Source organism: Prosopis cineraria, unplaced genomic scaffold, assembly GCF_029017545.1.
Source record: "Prosopis cineraria cultivar Desert tree isolate PC_DT_omini unplaced genomic scaffold, ASM2901754v1 PC9, whole genome shotgun sequence".
In the NCBI taxonomy this organism is placed as follows: domain Eukaryota; kingdom Viridiplantae; phylum Streptophyta; class Magnoliopsida; order Fabales; family Fabaceae; genus Prosopis; species Prosopis cineraria.
The window spans coordinates 29372846-29391767 of record NW_026555340.1 but is presented as its reverse complement, the minus strand read 5'-3'; the positions used below and the strand labels follow the sequence as shown (position 1 = coordinate 29391767).

The 18922-nt window shown below is 35.6% G+C and overlaps 1 protein-coding gene across 1 annotated transcript; it reads left to right on the top strand.

Moving 5' to 3' along the window:
- Positions 1–7293: 7293 nt before the first annotated feature.
- Positions 7294–13255, top strand: LOC129320618 (amine oxidase [copper-containing] zeta, peroxisomal-like). The gene is given in 13 exon segments (XM_054966145.1): positions 7294–7897; positions 8438–8547; positions 8688–8763; positions 8766–8992; positions 9545–9657; positions 9794–10124; positions 10243–10458; positions 10553–10789; positions 10874–11059; positions 11761–11901; positions 12120–12388; positions 12620–12701; positions 12886–13255. Coding segments are annotated over 13 exon segments (2337 nt in total). The 5' UTR covers positions 7294–7674; the 3' UTR covers positions 13012–13255.
- The last annotated feature ends 5667 nt before the right edge of the window (positions 13256–18922 follow it).

Sequence of the window (18922 nt, the reverse complement as noted above, 5' to 3'; positions counted from 1 at the left end):
CTAAATTTATAAATAAATGTATCAATTAAGTTCGGTTCAATCTTAAAAAGTTAAGACTTAAACAGGCTAATTCTATAAAGTCTGATTATATTTTAGAGTTATATTTTACTCAACCCAACCCTCGCCCTGAAGGTTGAAAGGCCGGCCCTCAAGGTCTCAACTTTATATTTTTTTATTTTTAATTTAAAAATTAAAAAATATATTTAAAATTTAAAAAAAAGTATTACACATGAAATTAAATCTATAAAAATAAATTTAAGTCTAATAAAAAATAACATTATAAAATCAACACCGATAACAATCAGACTTTGCTACTATCATCAACGAAATCTTGATTATTTTCATTGTCATCAATATCAATATAATTCTATCTTTATATTTGTGAAGTCTTAACAATAGCAAAGATATTAAACTTTTTATATATTCCTTCTTCATCCTTATAAAATGAGGTTAAAATTTTAAAATTAACATAGTATTTAATTTTTTAACATTAAAATTTAAAAAAATTATAAAAAAAACTTAAAAGGGTTGACCTAGTATCTTAGGACTTAAAGCCTAGATTATCATTTTATGTTTTAAAGTATATTGATTCTGAATTTTTTTTGAACCTAAAAAGACCAGCCTGATAAATTCTATCCTAATTAACAGCTTTATTCATAAAGCCTTACATATGATTTTCCTTGGCCAAAACAAAAAAGAAAAATGATAAAGCTGTACAAAAAGCATTCATTTTCATTTTTGAGATAGTATTGTCCAATCTTTCATTTTCTTTCTTCGGGTAGGGGCTGGGTTCGTTAAACTAGAGAGGTTTATGACTGTCTAGTTCAATTTCTTAATAACCTTTTTAAGAATCATTTTCACCCTATTTAAATGATTGTATTATATACAAGAGGTTAATCATTTGAAGAACAGGAATACGTCTAATGAAGTCTTTAAACCAGAATTTTAAATTTGATGAATTAAAATGGGTATGGATCCTACCAAAATATGTGCTTGTGGACAAAACATCAAGCAATTTTAGTAGAGCTTACAGTCAGCAAAATGGGATTTATACTGAGAGATTCTATGCAGGGGAAAAACAATTAACATAATATAATAAGTGGGTTAGGATAAGCAAAATTATTAGGATCTATAATTTACTAGTATAGTTGGCAAGTGGAGTTGGGTTATGATAGGATGGCTCTTGATTATTGATTAACCGTTATATCTAATTGGCTTTTCACTCCATGTTCCTTTATTTACCTTTGACTTCATATTCACACAATCATCGTCACCATTATATTAATTCCTCATTCCATCTTCTTCTGTTGCTTTGCTACTTACTACTTCGTCAAATGAATTATTTACATTTCCATATGCTCTACTTTGCTCTCACATCCACCCGAACCACTATTTACCACCATCATCATTGTCTTTTTTCACAATTCCCTTCACCTCTATATCTATGCAGCACTACTATTATTCTATTCTTTCTACAGTGCATGATCATCGTTTCCCATCTAATTAATATAGGTCATCTCTCTTTACCTTGACTTTTCTACTCTCACCTTATAACATAAGACAATATTAGATTTTTTATTATATACATATTATTATACATGCTAAGAGTGGGTGCAACTATTTTATTTTTTATTATTAATTTATTTTTGTATAGATCTTGATAAATCTTTTTTTTTATTTGAATATATCTCATATTAAAATTAATAAAGTAAGTCATCATTTTCACAAATTATATTGTACTACTAGAGCACTGATACTCAAGTATGACACTCATACTTTTGCTCAATCTCACCTCACCTCGTCCTTCTATTCCTATATGTGCTCCTACAAGAAACATTAACAACACCAAATTTTGCATGTTTTGTGGCATATCTCAAAATGCTGTGAAAACTTGTTATAAGAAGCATGGATAATCAGGTGCATCATTGCATATGGGTATTTCTTACTTACTCTTCACCAAATGCTTCTCCTCTACATTAATAATTGATAGTGTCAACTGATCACGTTTTCTTTTATATTTCTTGTTTTTATGATTTAATCTCTATATCTCTCATTTTTGTTCAATTACTTGATGATTTTGTTGTTTAGACTCGTTACTCAAGCACTATCTCTCTTTCCCCTACTCTTTGCCTCATAATGCGTTGTTATTCCCCAAATTGACTATATTCTAATTTTTTTTTCTAAACTCACCTGTTACCTTTTTTGTTGTTCAATTTTGACTGCCTCTTATTGTTTTATTTAGGTCTTGGACTGTTGGAAGATAATTGGTATAGTTGAACGAGGATGGGCTTTACATTCTTCAAGATCATGTAAGTGGAGTATCCTTTTTTCCAACACCCACACTTACTTTACATTCTAAAACTATGACTACTTCTAATTTGTGGTATCTTAGATTATGTAATGTCTCTCTTGTTGTTGTTAGTGTTCTCAATCAAAAGTCTCCTTTCATTATTTGCAAACCTACTTTGAATAAGAGTTGTGATTGCCATTTTGCTAAATAGTGCAAATTGCCATTTCTTGTTAGCATTACTTCTTCAAATCATCTCTCAAACTTTTACATCCTATATTTGGGGCACTTTTAACACTGCTTTTATTCATGGTGATTGTTGTTTTTTAACCATAGTTGGTGATTACACTCATTTTACCTAGATTATGATGATCATAGATATCTAAAAACCTCATTTAGAGTGTCTTATTCTTTTTATCGAAAACCAATTTTTGTTTCATGTCACAATTATATACCGACAATAGTCTTAAATTTCTCTTGCATTCTTTTTTTTCATTTTAAAGGGGTTTTACATTAAACTACTAGTGTTGAAACACCTAAACAAAATAGTGTTGTTGAATGCAAACGTTAACATATTTTAAATGTTACTAGAACCTTATTATTTCAAAGTTATTTACTATTGAATTGTTAGTCTTATGTTATGCATGCTGTGCTTATCATTAATTATCTTCCCACTCTCATTTTGAAGCAGCAAATTCCTATATAAACCAATTCTTGATTTTTCTTCTTTTTTTTTTGTCTTTGGTTCTCTATGTTATGCTTTCACTTCTGCTGTTTAGTATATTAAATTGATCATAAAGCTTGAAAATGTGCTTTTCTTGGTTTTCAAAATGGCACCAAATGTTTTATTCTTCTTGACTTACACTCTTATTCTATTTTTGTTAATAGACATGTTACTTTTTATGAAACTAAATTTCCTTTCCCTTCTCCTTCTAACTCCCCCTTCACCTTTGATTTGCTTATGCCACAGTCTACACTACCTCTTGATTTTCCTAACCTCTGTGTTGTTTCTAATTTATCCAACCCTGATCCCATTTCTTCCTTTATATCCTCACCTCCTTTACACTCATGATGTTCTTCTAAACCTCAAATAGCCCTTTCCTACTTGCATGATTATCATTGCCCTCTTCTTACCTTAACTCCAACCTCTTCCCTTAGTTTAGGTATTTAGTATCCTTTATCTTTTATTCTTTATTATAATAATCTTTCTCCTTCTTATAAATACTTTGTCCCCTCTATTTTTTGCTTCTTTTGAGCCCAAAACATATAATCAAGTAGTGAAATTTCTTGAATAGAGGGATGCTATACAAGTTGAAATTTCATCTTTTAAGCAAAATAATACATAGACCTTGATTGAACTCCCTGCAGGCAAGCATCCAATTGGTTACAAATGGATGTTTAGAAGGAAGCTTAAGGTTGATGTTTCTCTTAATTAGTAAAAAGCCCATTTTAGTTAATAAAGTTATACACAAACCAAAGGCATTGATTATTTTGATACTTTCTCACCTATAACTAAACTAACAACTATTCATTTAGTTTTAGCTTTGGCAGCTATAAATTTTTAGCTATAAGAGCAGTTAGATGCTAATAATGCTTTCTTGCATGGGGATTTAAATGAAAAAGCTTACATGGTTCTCCCTCCTAGTTTTACATCTCCACATCCCAACATTAACTTCAAAAGTCTCTTTATGGTTTCAAGCAGGGTAATCATCAATGGTTTGCTGAATTCATTACTGCTCTCACTTTTGTTGGTTACTCTTAATTTAAGATTGATTACTCTTTGTTTTTCAAGAGGGAGAATCTTCCTTTATAGTTTTACTTATCTACATTGATGACATCATCTTGGCTAGCAATAGTTCTGTTAAAATTGCCACTATAAAATGCTTTCTCGATGATTATTTTAAAATTAAAGATTTAGGACAGCTTTGTTATTTTCTTAGTTTGGAGATTGCTCGTAACTCTTCTAGCATTCTAGTTTGTCAACACAAATTTACCTTGTAATTGGCTATTTTGCTTGTAAACCAGCTTCTACTCCTATGGGCAGGTTCGCCAAGCTCTCTAAAAATGATGGTACTCTTATTAATGATCCATCTACTCATCAGCACCTTGTTAGTCATCTCCTTCATTTGACAACCACTTGCCTCAAAATTTCTTTTACTGTCTAGCAGTTGTCTCAATTCATGTCTGATTCATGTAGTACTCATTTGCAAGTCGCTCATCATGTCATTCATTACCTTAAGTCCTCTTAAAGGAAGGACTTATTTTTTCTATTGATTCTTATCTCAATTTAAAAACTTTCTCTGATTTTGATTGAGTTGGTTGTGTTAATCCTCGCCGCTTCATTATTGGCTTTTTGTGTTTTTTCTTGACAAAGCTTTGATTTCTTGACGCTCGAAGAAACAATCTATTATTTTTCATTCCTATTTTGAGGTTGAATATTGAGCTTTTGACTCTATGATTTAGCTTATGAGTTATAATGATTGCTATTTTTGTTACAATACCTTCATATTTTTCATCTTTCTCCTGCACTAGTCTTCTGTGATAATCAATTTGCTCTTCATATTTTCTCTAATCCTACTTTTTATGAGCGCACTAAGCATATTAAGCTGGATTGTCATCTTGTTTGTGATAAGTTTTAAGTTAGCATCATCCATTTGCTTATTATTTGCTCCAAGGATCAAATTGTTGACATCTATATCAAGCCTTTTGGAAATGGTTCCTTCAATGATCTCCTCTCCAAGTTGGGCATATGTGACATTCATTTTCTTGCTTGTGGGGGGTAACATAAGGCAAATTTTTTTACTGTGCATATTGTTCTGCATAGTTAGAATGGTTACAACTATTTAATTTTATATTATTATTTTATTTTTTGATAGATCTTAATATATTGTTTTTCCTTGTAGAAATATATCTTATATTGGAATTAATAAGATGAGTCATCATTTGTACAAATTGTATTATCTTATCTTTATCACCTGAGCTAGGCTCACGCAGCTTCTCTTTCTAATTAATTTAACATTGTATATGTGTGTATATGAATTATATTCGTAATAATCAAATACAAATATAAATAATGGATGTAACAAAAATTCAAAGAGCATCGGCAAGCCTTCCTCCTTAGCTGTTAATCATCGGCGCAATTATACATTATCATTCGCTTCATTTGTATTGTCTGAAATCCTCGCCCCAACATAACGACAACCTCTTTTTTCATTTATCATACTTGCATGAGGTTGAGATAGTTTAAGTTACTATCTACCCAGATTCACTTCATGCCTGTATATTCTCCATTTATCTTCTAGATGTTGTATAAAGTGCTTAAATCTTGTATAATTAAGATCAAGTATGTATAAGACCCTTTTTCCCTCCGCACCTAGAGCAAAATCTCATGATTATTTTATCACTAAACTTTGATAAACTTTATAGTTTGCAAAGTTAGAAAAATGATTTGAAAATAATAAATTGCAATAAACTATGAGTAACAAGCTATTCAAAATTCCGTTTAACGTCCCAAAATTTGTCGACATTGTCCTGTTGATTGTCGGTAAGTTTATGCGCAAATTACGCAACTCATAACTGCCATTATATTGTAATTAAGTTAAGTAGTATATTGAAGTACAAATAGAAAATAAATATGAGATATTGTTTGTTATCAGCTCGATTAAGTTGAAAAAATTGGTTGAAAAGTTGAGTTAGATTGGATCACTTTGGATCGATAGTTAGATCAAGAATCGGATTTGATTTTAAAAACAGACTATTAAAAAAATGCCTTTTTTCTTTTTTATCAAATTTTTTAAAAAATAATTAATTTTTTTAATCATTTAATGTTATGTTGTATCATGTGACTTGTTAAGTCATGATAAACTTAAAATATTTAATTTTATTTTTAAGTTAAGTAATAATTTTATATTTATTTTTTATATTTAGATATTATATACATATATAATTTTTTTAATTTAATTATTACATCACCGGTTTGATTATTAGTTCAACCCAATTGTATCATATGAATCATTAATCACTAACATTTTTGATTTAATATTTGATTTGATTTTAAAAACATTGATTATGATAGTATTTTTTAGGAAAAAAAGGTAAAAAAATTTGTTGTATTTTGGAATGACTGCAGGTTCACCGGATCATATAAGGGAGGGTGCAAAGCAATAACGGATGAGGTAAGAAAAGTGGAGGATGGAGTCAAGTGATAAGTGCCAAATCAGCAAAGGTAGAGCCACCTATCATCCTCCGCCTACTTATCTTATTGGGCCCCACTCCTCCCCCAGCCCTTGTTAGCGTTGCTCTCTTCTCTTTGACTCCTTTAATTCCCTACTTTTAACTTGACCCCACAAAGTCCTCGACGTACTGCTCTGTATTCAATATTCATGCATCAATTATGGTTGACAATTAGGACTCAGCTCAACACCCTTTCATTCACCTCTTTCACTTCAAAGATTCTTCCAACTCATATGCCTGTTTCCACTGTTCAAATTCATAAGTTGTCTATAACTCAAGCATTCCACAAAATCCCCCCCCCAAATGGTACAACTGGCTATAAATTTTAATTTACAATACATTGACTTTCTTAAAAATAATGGGATGGAAGATCTCTAGAATTAAATAAATGTACAAAGTATATTTTTAATTATTTATATAAATGTAGATGTCATACTTCATAGTATTAAAATCTGGCCCATCAGTTGAATTAGGTAAATAGAATGTTTTTGTTTACAATCGATTTGATGTAATTTGATCATATTTTTTTATCATTCTCGTTTAAACTAGTATATCGGTCGATTTAGTAACTGAAATAGTTTTCAGTATAACTATATACGTTTTAAAAATATAACAAACAGAGATACGAGCAATGTTAAATTTTTATTACTTTAGCTACTTGCTTTTCTTTCCCCTGTTCATTACTTGGGAGGGGGTGAGTGCCACAAATTTCCCGCTTTACACGATTCCAGGATCCAAAAATCAAGCAGAGTAATTTCAGTGAGCACGTAGTTTTGAGTTTTCATATTCACCGTGCCTCTCTCGTAGTCTTTTTCCTTCTCATCACTACTCTTCGCTATACCCTGCTCCTCTACTCTTCCCCCTCCTGATATGCTTCCACATCACGTCTCCGTTTTTCCTTGCCAATCTTCCCTCCCAACTCGCAATTTCTTGCCTCACCGTCGCCTTCCTATTCTCAGGCCCCTTTCACTCCCCTGCTTCCTTGTAATTTCCTCCCACTTTCTTGATCTTTACCGCTCTTTTTTTTATTAGCATCGACAGATTGTGGTGCAACAACGAAAGGGTGATCGGTTCTCTTAAGGGAATTGCTGTATGTCAGTAGATTGCTTTGAGATTTATTGCAGTGGAATCGGCCAACTCACTGACCCTTTGCAATGGCCTCAACTTCGCAAAAAGCGACGCCTCCTTCTTGCTGTGCCCCCGCCAATTCAGCTCCCGTTTCACAACTCGCAGCGCCGTCCGTTCGAGCCGCCAATGCTGTCGGTGAGTGGACACATCGAGCCGATGATCAGCACGTCAAGAATGTGGCCGCGGCGACTTTGATCAACCCCGTTGATTCGCTTCCAGAACCTTCTCCTAATGCTACTGCCCCAAAAGGTATCGCTTCAGCAACTCCTCTGATTTTGTTTTCTGTATTTTAATTTGGTTTCGTATCTCATTAGATGCTGGATTGCAACTCCTCTTGGTGTGAGATTTTGCTTGATCCTCTTTGAATTCTTTCAAGTTCCTCTACTCTTCTGGTCTTTTTTCTTCTTGGTCTCAATTTATTACGGCGCCTTTGCATTAGTGCAGTGGATACTCGAGCTTCTTGGTTCATCTTTTGTGATCCTGCGATTTTCAGTACAGAGAATCTGTTAAATTGAAACATAGACCAAAACAGAGATGCATTACGTATGTCTTTTAGTTTGTAGGTTACCTTTACCCTGGGAACTATCAGATTCTGGTTACTGGATATCTTTTGGTCGATTAAATTCCAAATGCATCTATGCATGCAAGTAATCATCGAGATCAGGGTCGCGATATGCTTGCTCTGTTTCCTATGTCTATTTTTGTCTAAAGGAATGTTTGCCATCCTCCCTTAATTTTTTTTATTAGTTAGGCATGTTTTCTTATTTATATTTGTTGCACAATGCGCAGGAATCACTGCAATGCCAAGGGCCCAATCATGCCACCCTCTAGATCCTTTATCCGCTGCTGAGATCGCCGTGGCAGTGGCAACAGTCAGATCAGCTGGAGCCACACCTGAGGTTGTTGAATGCATGATTAATTTTTTTAGAGGATATCCTTCTTAATTTTTTTTCTTTTAGCATTAGTTATTTGGTCACTAAAATTGAGTGCCAGTATACTAATTGATTAATTCTTATCCCATTGTTTATATTTATTTCAGGTTAGAGATGCTATGCGCTTCACTGAAGTTGTTCTGCTCGAACCAGACAAGCATGTTGTTGCACTGGCAGATGCATATTTTTCCCTCCTTTTCAACCATCATTACTTCCTAAGACTAAAGGAGGGCCTACTTTTCCGATTAAGCTGCCTCCCAGATGTGCTAAACTCGTCGTTTACAATAAGAAGTCAAACCAGACTAGTGTGTGGATTGTTGAACTATCAGAAGTACATGCAGTAACTCGAGGTGGTCATCACCGGGGAAAAGTAATTTCATCACTGGTTATTCCAGACGTTCAGCCTGCAATGGTAGGTTAAATTTTTCTCCTCCTCCTTCTCTTTCTTCACAACTTTTGATTCTGGGTAATGCTAGTCTCATCAAGTCTATAAAACTAGGGGGAAAAAAGACACCAAGCTCTGAATCAATAACTGTCTGAAAATCAATTATTTGCTTTGGTGCCAAGTAGTGTTGACCTTTGAATTATCTTTGGTGCCCACTTCCTAGTCTTTTCTCTGTGCATAATCCTCAGTACTTTACAACAATAACGTGAATAAGAAAATGCGAGATCACCAAAAGACATTCACCAAAAAGAAAACGTAAATCCCTGTGACGTCTATTCTATTTTAAAATAAGAGATATTTTTTGTTTGCTGCTGATTTCTTATCCATAAATCTTATCGTTGTCTTCAGAGACTTGCATAGCCCCTGTCTCCCTGTGAGAAAAAGAAATGTGTTGGTTTGTCAGATTGGTCAAATGAGAAATAAGAGGTTTCCTGCGTAATGTTTCAGAACATGATCGAATGAGTTAATCATATGTAATGGCGCAATTTTCAATTCTACAATAATCCTTTGATCCTCCAGGATGCTGTGGAGTATGCAGAATGTGAAGCTGTCGTTAAAGACTTTCCACCATTTAGAGAGGCTATGAAGAGAAGGGGCATTGAAGACATGGACCTTGTAATGGTTGACGCCTGGTAATTTAAATAGACCCCCATTCTTCTGAGGGCAATTATTTGGAGAAGTTGCTTTCATCCGTTGTACACTCTCTGTTCAAACTTTGTCCTCCTTAATTTTTTTTTATTTACTTTGTCCTCCTTAATGTTGCTGCAGGTGTGTTGGTTATCATAGTGAGGATGATGCTCCCAGCCGAAGACTGGCTAAACCACTTATCTTTTGTCGTAGTGAGAGTGACTGCCCAATGGAAAATGGGTATGCACGTCCGGTTGAGGGCATCTATGTGCGTGTTGATATGCAGAAGATGGAGGTGATTGAATTTGAAGACCGTAAACTTGTTCCTCTGCCTCCAGCTGACCCCTTGAGGAACTATACTGCAGGTGAAACAAGAGGTGGCTCTGATAGAAGTGATGTAAAGCCCTTACAAATCATTCAGCCAGAAGGTCCAAGCTTTCGGGTTAATGGTTACTATGTAGAATGGCAGAAGGTGGATGTGAAACTATTTCATTGATTTGAGTTTTGAAAATAATGACTAAGCAACATAGCAAAGAATTATGCTTTTTCTGAATGTAACCAGATCTCTTGGTTTTATTTCTTATTGACAGTGGAATTTTCGGATTGGATTTACTCCCAGAGAAGGTTTGGTTATATATTCTGTTGCTTATGTTGATGGCAGTCGAGGGCGAAGGCCTGTTGCACATAGGTTGAGTTTTGTGGAGATGGTTGTGCCATATGGAGATCCAGATGATCCACATTACAGAAAAAATGCTTTTGATGCTGGTGAAGATGGCTTGGGAAAAAATGCACATTCTCTCAAGAAGGTTTTGGAATGACGTATCTATCCTCTATATGATATTAATTTTGCTTGGAATGCTGATCTTCTTTCTGAATAAAACATTGTCATCGTTGTTACAGGGTTGTGATTGTTTGGGAGTCATTAAATATTTTGATGCTTACTTCACAAATTTCACTGGAGGAGTTGAGACAATTGAAAACTGTGTTTGTTTGCATGAGGAGGATCATGGAATACTATGGAAGCATCAAGACTGGAGAACTGGCTTAGCAGAAGTCCGAAGGTCAAGAAGACTTTCGGTTTCTTTTATATGTACGGTGGCCAACTATGAGTATGGATTTTTTTGGCACTTTTATCAGGCAAGTCAATTACATTCTCACTATTTACCTTTGTGTTAACTGGCAATTTCTTTCGGTAAAAGAACGTGGAATGTGTTGCTCCAGGATGGAAAAATTGAAGCTGAAGTCAAGCTAACTGGAATTCTCAGCTTAGGAGCCGTCGTACCCGGAGAGTCTAGAAAATACGGTACCACGATTGCACCAGGCTTGTATGCTCCCGTCCACCAACACTTCTTTGTCGCTCGCATGGACATGGCTGTTGATTCTAAACCTGGCGAAGCTTTGAATCAGGTAGTTCCGCTTGAATTACAATTTCTTTCTCATTTGTTATAGAATAAACTGTCGTTTTCGTCAACATCCGTTGTTGCCGCCATTTCATCCTATTTTAATGATAATATTTTTAGAATATAATAAATTCTTGCTGATAGCACAGTCCTAATGACGATGATTTCCCCTCCTTAAGAAATATATTTTCACTTAGACCAAATGTTTTTTTTTTTTTTTTACTGTTTAACTTCCGTGTCTTATCTTGAAAGATTTTCTTTTTTTTTTTTTTTTTGGGCCAAGTATCTTGAAAGAGTTCATTTGGACCATTTTAACGCGAATGAAAAGCAAAAACAATCCCGTTGAAGTAGAACCATTGTGCGGTTAACAATGAATAATGAATGTCAGCTGAACACCATGCGCACAACAGTTTCTATCTATAACTCTTACTTAATGCCATTAAATTAGTGTCCCTATCGCATCACTTTTGAAATACGTTATAATTAAAATAAAGAAGAGAAGAACATATGGTTTGAGTCAATGAATAAGTACCTAGATTCTTGATGTCATTTTGGCGGCTTATTCTATCTGAACTAGTCGTACATTCATTTTACTGATTGCCTCAAGATGCGTATTGTAATAATGTCCTGTTTGATCACAATAACTTGATTACTTCGTGATATTTATTTTCCAAGTCCATATTCTCACTCACTCTTCACGTGCGTCAGGTTGTGGAGGTCAACGTCAGAGTCGAGAAACCTGGGGATAATAATGTTCACAATAATGCATTTTATGCGGAAGAGACTCTGCTCCAATCTGAATCGGACGCCACGAGAGATTGCAATCCTTTGACCGCCCGACATTGGATTGTAAGGAGTTTCTTGGTTTCATGGTCAAGTTTTGTCCATTATTGTTGATAACGTCGTGCTCATTTTCTTTTTTCTCATGTTACTGCTAGCGGTGGCTGAGTTTGTAGTTCTAATATTTGTTCTATAGGGGGAAGCCACTCACTGTATTGTCATGGTTGATTGTGTTTCCCACTACTTACACTTTCCGATATGTGGTTATGATTTTCATAATGGTTTAGGTGAGGAACACTAGAACAGGAAATAGAACTGGGCAATTAACAGGATACAAGCTAGTACCTGGTTCAAACTGCTTACCATTAGCAGGTCCTGAGGCCATGTTTTTAAGAAGAGCTGCTTTCTTGAAGCATAACCTTTGGGTGACGTCATATTCACGGAATGAGATGTTCCCCGGAGGGGAATTCCCCAATCAAAACCCTCGTATAGGTGAAGGACTAGCTTCGTGGGTGAAGCAGAATCGATCTTTGGAAGAAGCTGATATAGTTCTATGGTTATCCCTCTCTCTCTCTCTCTCTCTCTCTCTCTCTCTCTATATATATATATATAATATTACCCGCGCGTGAATGCATATCAACTTCTAACAAATAGCACTGAATTTGCCAGGCACTACTATCAGCACTTTTTTAAATATGTCGGGTATATAAGATAAAAGCAGTTCACTCAATTGCGCCACTCATTGACACGGTTGCTCATTGAGGGACTAATCGGGTGTTAAATGCAGGTACATATTTGGAATCACTCACGTCCCTCGGTTAGAAGACTGGCCTGTTATGCCAGTAGAGCGCATTGGTTTTATGCTCATGGTAATTGCCTTCTAATTCTTGTTTTCCCTTTTTAAAGCAGAATGTGGTTAGCTAATGAATTACCATCTGTCGTTTCACCCGCGAATGTCATGTTTGGCTTTGTTGGCTCTTGAGTTTAGCACGACGTTGAGGTTAAAGTGGCAGTGGGAATTGTGAGTGACGGTGGGTGTGTTTCTGGGTGCAGCCTCATGGATTCTACAATTGCTCGCCTGCTGTAGATGTGCCCCCTAATCCATGTGAGATGGACAGCAAGGACAACGAAGGCAAAGACCAGAAGCCAATTCAGAATGGATTAGTGTCTAAGCTGTAGACACTTGTCTCCTTCCTACAATCCTCTATTTGTTGCTCCCCTCTTTCTTGAGACCTAATTACTATTCTCTGCCTGCTCTGTATTCTTGACTTGAGCCACTACTATACGCTATTTCTATAATTTTACTGTCTCATCTGGTACCGTGTTTGAACTAGGGTGGCTTCCCAGTGACTTGTTTACAAAGGAGGAACTATCTGCTACTATTTTCTTCTCATATAATAGAGACTCTTCACTTGTTAATCGATATTCACGGTTGCGTCTCTCGCCCTCGGTTTTTTTGTTTGTTAGTATGTATACAAGATAAACCCCCTCTTTCTTATTATCATACATGCACTCATATTTTTTGTTATTTCGTTATTCAACTTGAATCCACAACCCTTTTATCATGGCAGTAACTTTTTTTTTTTTTTTCCAAATTCAAGTTGAAAAAAGAACTAATTTGATGATGCTCAAAGATTAAGAAGCCAGCGCACTAATAATAGTAACTTCTAAATAATGCGAGCTTTCTTCTTGGTTTATTGCTTCCCTCTCTTTTGTAAAAAAAATTAGAAATGTATTAATTCTCTAAGTTCAATTGTTGGCTCTAGAATCATGTTCATTTATTTAGATAATTAGATAATCAGATTAAAAAGTTATATCTCGTCTGTGAGGTTTGATGTAAAATAACACATTGGAATTGATAATTAGATAAAAAAATTAGGAATTTGATTTTTTTTAAGAAATTAATTCAAATTTAATGAAAGTAAAAAAGAAGAAGAAGAAGAAGAAGAACGCCAGATTCCCCACCGCCGATTTCCGGGAAGGTTTCGAACCTTCTCGAATCTTCTAACGGTGACATGAGGTGGCTGCTATCATTTACCTTCGATTCCAACGGTATGGATCTCTATTGTCCACATTGGTCTGCCGAAGTGAACCAGCCGAAGGCGCCAACGAGCTTGCCACTATATGCAAAGCCAAGGATAACGACAAGACTATAATTATGGATGAAGGTGGGATTCTGCCGTTGTTGAAGTTACTCAAATAAGTTGCTTCCAATGCTTTAGTCAACAAGAGTCCTTAATTTAAGTTCATCGTGGTATGGTTTGGGATTCCCATAATTGCGCAGGTTCTCAGTTATTCACCAATTGGGGTCAAGATACCTGTGGCGAATTCAGCGTCAAGAATGGTCGCGCATGACCCGATCGCTCAGGAGTTTGTGAGAGCCAATGTGATTCGACCGCTGGTATCTTCAGTGTCCCCGGATAAGGTTCTGGGTGGCTCGATGCCTCAGGCGGGTCGAGCCCATATCCATTCTCTGGTTCGGAATTTTTGGAAGCTCTAAAGGGAATCTTTCAACCTGCTAGAAAATCAGAAGGATCGAAGGTTTACTTTGTTTAAATAAACCTACTAAACGGAGAGAGATGGATTGCAGCTTAATTTCCTTATGGCAGTCATGGAGATTGCTGCAGTAGCAGAATGCAATCCTGATGATCTTCAGAAAGTGTCCTTTGAATCCCATAGCTTCAGCGTCAAAAACTGTTCTGGATCAATTTCTGTATGGGATTCATCATTGCAAATTCCTGCCATTACGTCAATTGGGTCGTTGGCTGGAAACTTGTCAGGAAAATTCTCACATAGCCTTTGTCCTTTAGTCACACAACTTGGTGATAGAAATATAGATGGGGCAATGGGATCTGCTATTGCCTGGGGTAAGTTTACTTGTCCAGAAAACTAAAATTGTGCCGACCTCTAAAGCACTAATTTAGTTCGATGGAGTTCACAAGTTGACTAGACTTTTGCAAAACAACGATCCTGCCCAAATGCATTGGCTTAGATTAAATAGTTATCTTTCCTTTAATGTGGACAATACTATGGCCCTTGGGCAAGCACAAGCTTTGAGTTACTCTCGAGTGGGAAGCTCGTTCTGTTGCAGCTCAACATCCTACTGCTTGCTAACGCCATACGCTACTTGACTCTATCAGACAGGCAACCTTACGGGCAATGAATATCTCTGTTTTCTGTCTGTCAAACAATTGATCCTCTCAAGTTTTTCAATAATGAAATTGTTCGTAATGTTTTGATATTGATTTATTGAATATGTGAGAAGAAAATTATGTACATATAAATTCTGTTTTTCAAACACACACACACACATTACAATGCTGAGTTATGCATGGAATGCTTTCATCGGTTGGCCCTTTGTGACAAAACAGAAGGCTTGCATGCATATACTATAATCGATTATGTTAGCCAAATTAAATATGTGTCTGGAATCATGCTTGCCAAAGACAAAATCATGTTTTAGGACATTCTGGAACTCTTTCTTCTACCAGTAAGCCCAACGTTGTCTGGAGGAAGCCTGGTATTGTACGAGCTGATTATATGAGTTGATTGGGGATATATTGGAAGTATTATGAATATCAATCAAATGGTTGACATGAGATAGAGACGCACTCATATGGTGATGAATAAAGAGTACATTACACGGCATGAGAACAAATTATTTACAATTCAAAAACACTTTAGGAAACTAAATCTAAAGAAATCCCCTGGCATCTTTGACTGTATAAACCGATACATGATGCAATGACTGGGACTTGTGAACAGCGAATATGGAGTTTGAGATTGTCTCTTTTTCACTTGCTGTACTATCTCTTCCACAATTCTGAAATTTGTTCGCTCTGGCACTGCATTGAATTTTTTTTTTTTTTTTGGTGGCTTGGGGGGGATTCAGAAAATTGTCCTTGGTCGAGATGTGAATGAGAAACGATCTTAATCTTCAATTCAACTTCCAAATGAGTGATATTTCTGCCTTCTGAGGCAAGTTCTGGTTGAACTTCTATCCTGAAGTACTTGTTACTAAATGAAACTTCAGAAGGCTGCCACACTGTACTATGGTGGAACAATTTGATACACTCTTTGGGCCTGACCATTTACCCTGATATATGTCGTCATGAAAATCAAATTAAGTTGGAGGTTACAACATTTTTATCAGATTTTGGATTGTGGACTATTCATGAATTGATGGCAGTAGATCAGACCACCCTGAATCGCCACTTGCTGCACGGTGTTTCAGTTTGTTATTCAGTCCTTTTCTCAGGCCTTCAAATTAAAACGTAATACCATGATGCTCCCTGCTGTACAAAGTCAACAGTTTCTCGTAGAAAGCACGTGATCCCATATTTCTAGCTGTTCAATAACTACGTATCTACAGATTCTAATAATTTTACCTCCACCTACGTACTCTGAAAGACATCAATTAGTGAACTTTTCTGTGCCTTTCTAAAGAAAATCATGCCTTTGCCTCGGGAATTTGGATGTTTTTTCCTTAGAGTGTGTTTGATCCAGAAATAATGTTTGGCATGAACATATATACATAAACTAGTAATGCTAGGTGAATTAATATATTGGTGACTTGCTGTGTCAACGAGACATGCATGGGAGTAACAAGGCAACTGAGACTCCACTAACTGGAAATTAAACCCACTTCTCAGTCATCATCGATCTGCTAGTGCTAGTTTCTTCAAATACGCTAGAGGATGTAGTGATTTGAATGAGGAAGGCGCAATGGGTCAAAAACACATTTTTATAGATGAATGCTAATATCTTTGAGAAGAAGCTATAATGAAGACTTCCAAATTAAGCAATGCTTTATGTACTTGCCGGTATGTCCGTTGGCTTTTCTTTGGCCCTAAAAACAAGAAACAAATAGAGAGCGGGGAAAAAAGGAATTGTTTGTTTCCTTTGTGGTGTTTCTTAAATCACTTTTGGGCTAAAAAGCCTAATCAGTAGGGGAAAAGCACTCTGTTCTGCAATTTTTTTCGCCAGGTAAAAGAGTCACAAAATGTCAAACACAATCTTTAAATTATGTACTCGATATTTTGCAATGATGCCAGAAACGATATGTTTTTATATCCCAACTCATTACATTCTATCATCATACTTCTTCTGACCTGTGCTTATAATTATATTCCTCAGGTCTTTTAGGCCTAATTATCCATCATTTTATTTTCTAGTGACAGTGAGTCTAATCTGTCTGTGACATATTATTTTTGACATCCTGCTTCTTCATGAAACAAAAGGGATCATTCATGTTCAAACCACCAGAACGGCATTCTATTTTAGCCAAACACCAAGCACCATTGTTAACTACTAACTTGCCTTTTCTTTCATTTCCTTGTTCTGGTGCCCATTACCATATCAAGAAATCAAGCTTCTTGGTTAACAATATTTTCAGAGTGAAATGTGTCGTTTAGCCATGCGTAGTTAAGATAAGCTCTCAACACAGACTCAGTGGATTCTATTATGTCTAAATTGAAGGTAGAGATGATGACAGTAGGGTCTTGCCTTTAATAATTAGCTAGGATGAGTTGAAACTCAGGTTCGTGTTAATATTATAGAAACAACAAATAATAGTTATATATATATATATATTTTAGATATGTAATGAACACCGATATCTTGGGACATGGCTGGTTTTCTTTTAGCTTGCTTTCCCTTTTAAGGAGGAGGCAGGTCCTGTCGGTATGAAAATAGGTTATGCTTAGAATAAAATTCAAAAGCCTTTTTTATTACTCTGCAAAAGCATTCCAGCTTCAGTGTCGGACACCCCATTAGTTGACCAATAAAGTATTAACATGTACAATTAGTATGATCATTATCTTTCTCTTCATTTTTCCCACGTTTCTTTCTTTGTTGATTACCACATTATTTCAGATTTATCTATATGAGACTAAATTACTCTCGTTTTCCCTGAAATTTACTGAAAATTTCCCTTCCAAAAATTAACTTCCATTTGATTAATTTAATTCCCTTGATATTTGATATATATAATAGGATAAATGAAGATAATTCAACTAGACTAGAAGAAAGGATTTGTGTAGTTGACGTTAATTATAAGTTGTGGGTGGGCATAATTAGGTGAATTATGTTGGGCTGGACCAATTGCGAGCTGGAAGGTTTTGCATAGGTTCACGTTTTGACGATGACCAAAGCGAAAAAGCAAAAGGGTTGAGATGCATTATGAGGGTTTTTTATTTTCTTTTTTGGAGCGGTTTCATGATGACGTTTCTGGAAGCCGTCCTTTAACACCAATTTTACTGCATCTAATTTTCCTTATAATGATGGTCATTATCACAGTCGACACACATAACTGCCTCCACAACCAGAGAATATTGAGAATCAGACTATGTCCTCCGGTCCTCATGGCTACATTTGTTAACGATGATGATCAGGTCGCAAATTGCACATTTCTTTTTCTTTTTCTTTGGAAAAGGGATGTGTTTGTATGATTAGTGAAACTGGGAATCTGTATACTGAAATGTAATCATGGCTTAATGGAAGGAGAGGTTTAGCAGTTTGCCCATAATGTGTGCGGAACCAGCCATAATGATTGCGGGTTAGCATTTTGCTGCATTTTGTCAATGTCTGTCATAATTTCTAGCTTTAGATCTCAATTTCAACCTAGCAGGAGCTAATTAAAGCTTAATTAATTTTATAGGACCACTTTTTTTTTTCTTTTGTAGAGGTGTATGGATCACGGTGAGCATGGTATGGTCACAAAAATACATGCGTTCTGAGTTCGATCTAACACAGAGGCTGAAGATTTCTGAGGGATGATGGTTTTCCAAATGAAGAGGACGCTTTTGACTTGCTGTATGGCTTTGCGTGCAAATCTTCGGCAGCTTTATTCTGATTCATATATGACTCTCGTATTTTACGGCTTTATTCATTACAACTTCTATCAACGTTAATGGTGATGGTCTCTCTCTTTCAGCCTTCTTTTCTCTCTTCTTGATCATCTCCTTTTTATTAGTTCCTTAATTTTATAGGGAAGCCCCGAGAGAAGAATACTAAATTATCTACAGCTACCCAGCTTCACCTTTGATTGTGTTATCAAACAGTGTCAGAAGGAAGCTGACCACCACGCGCA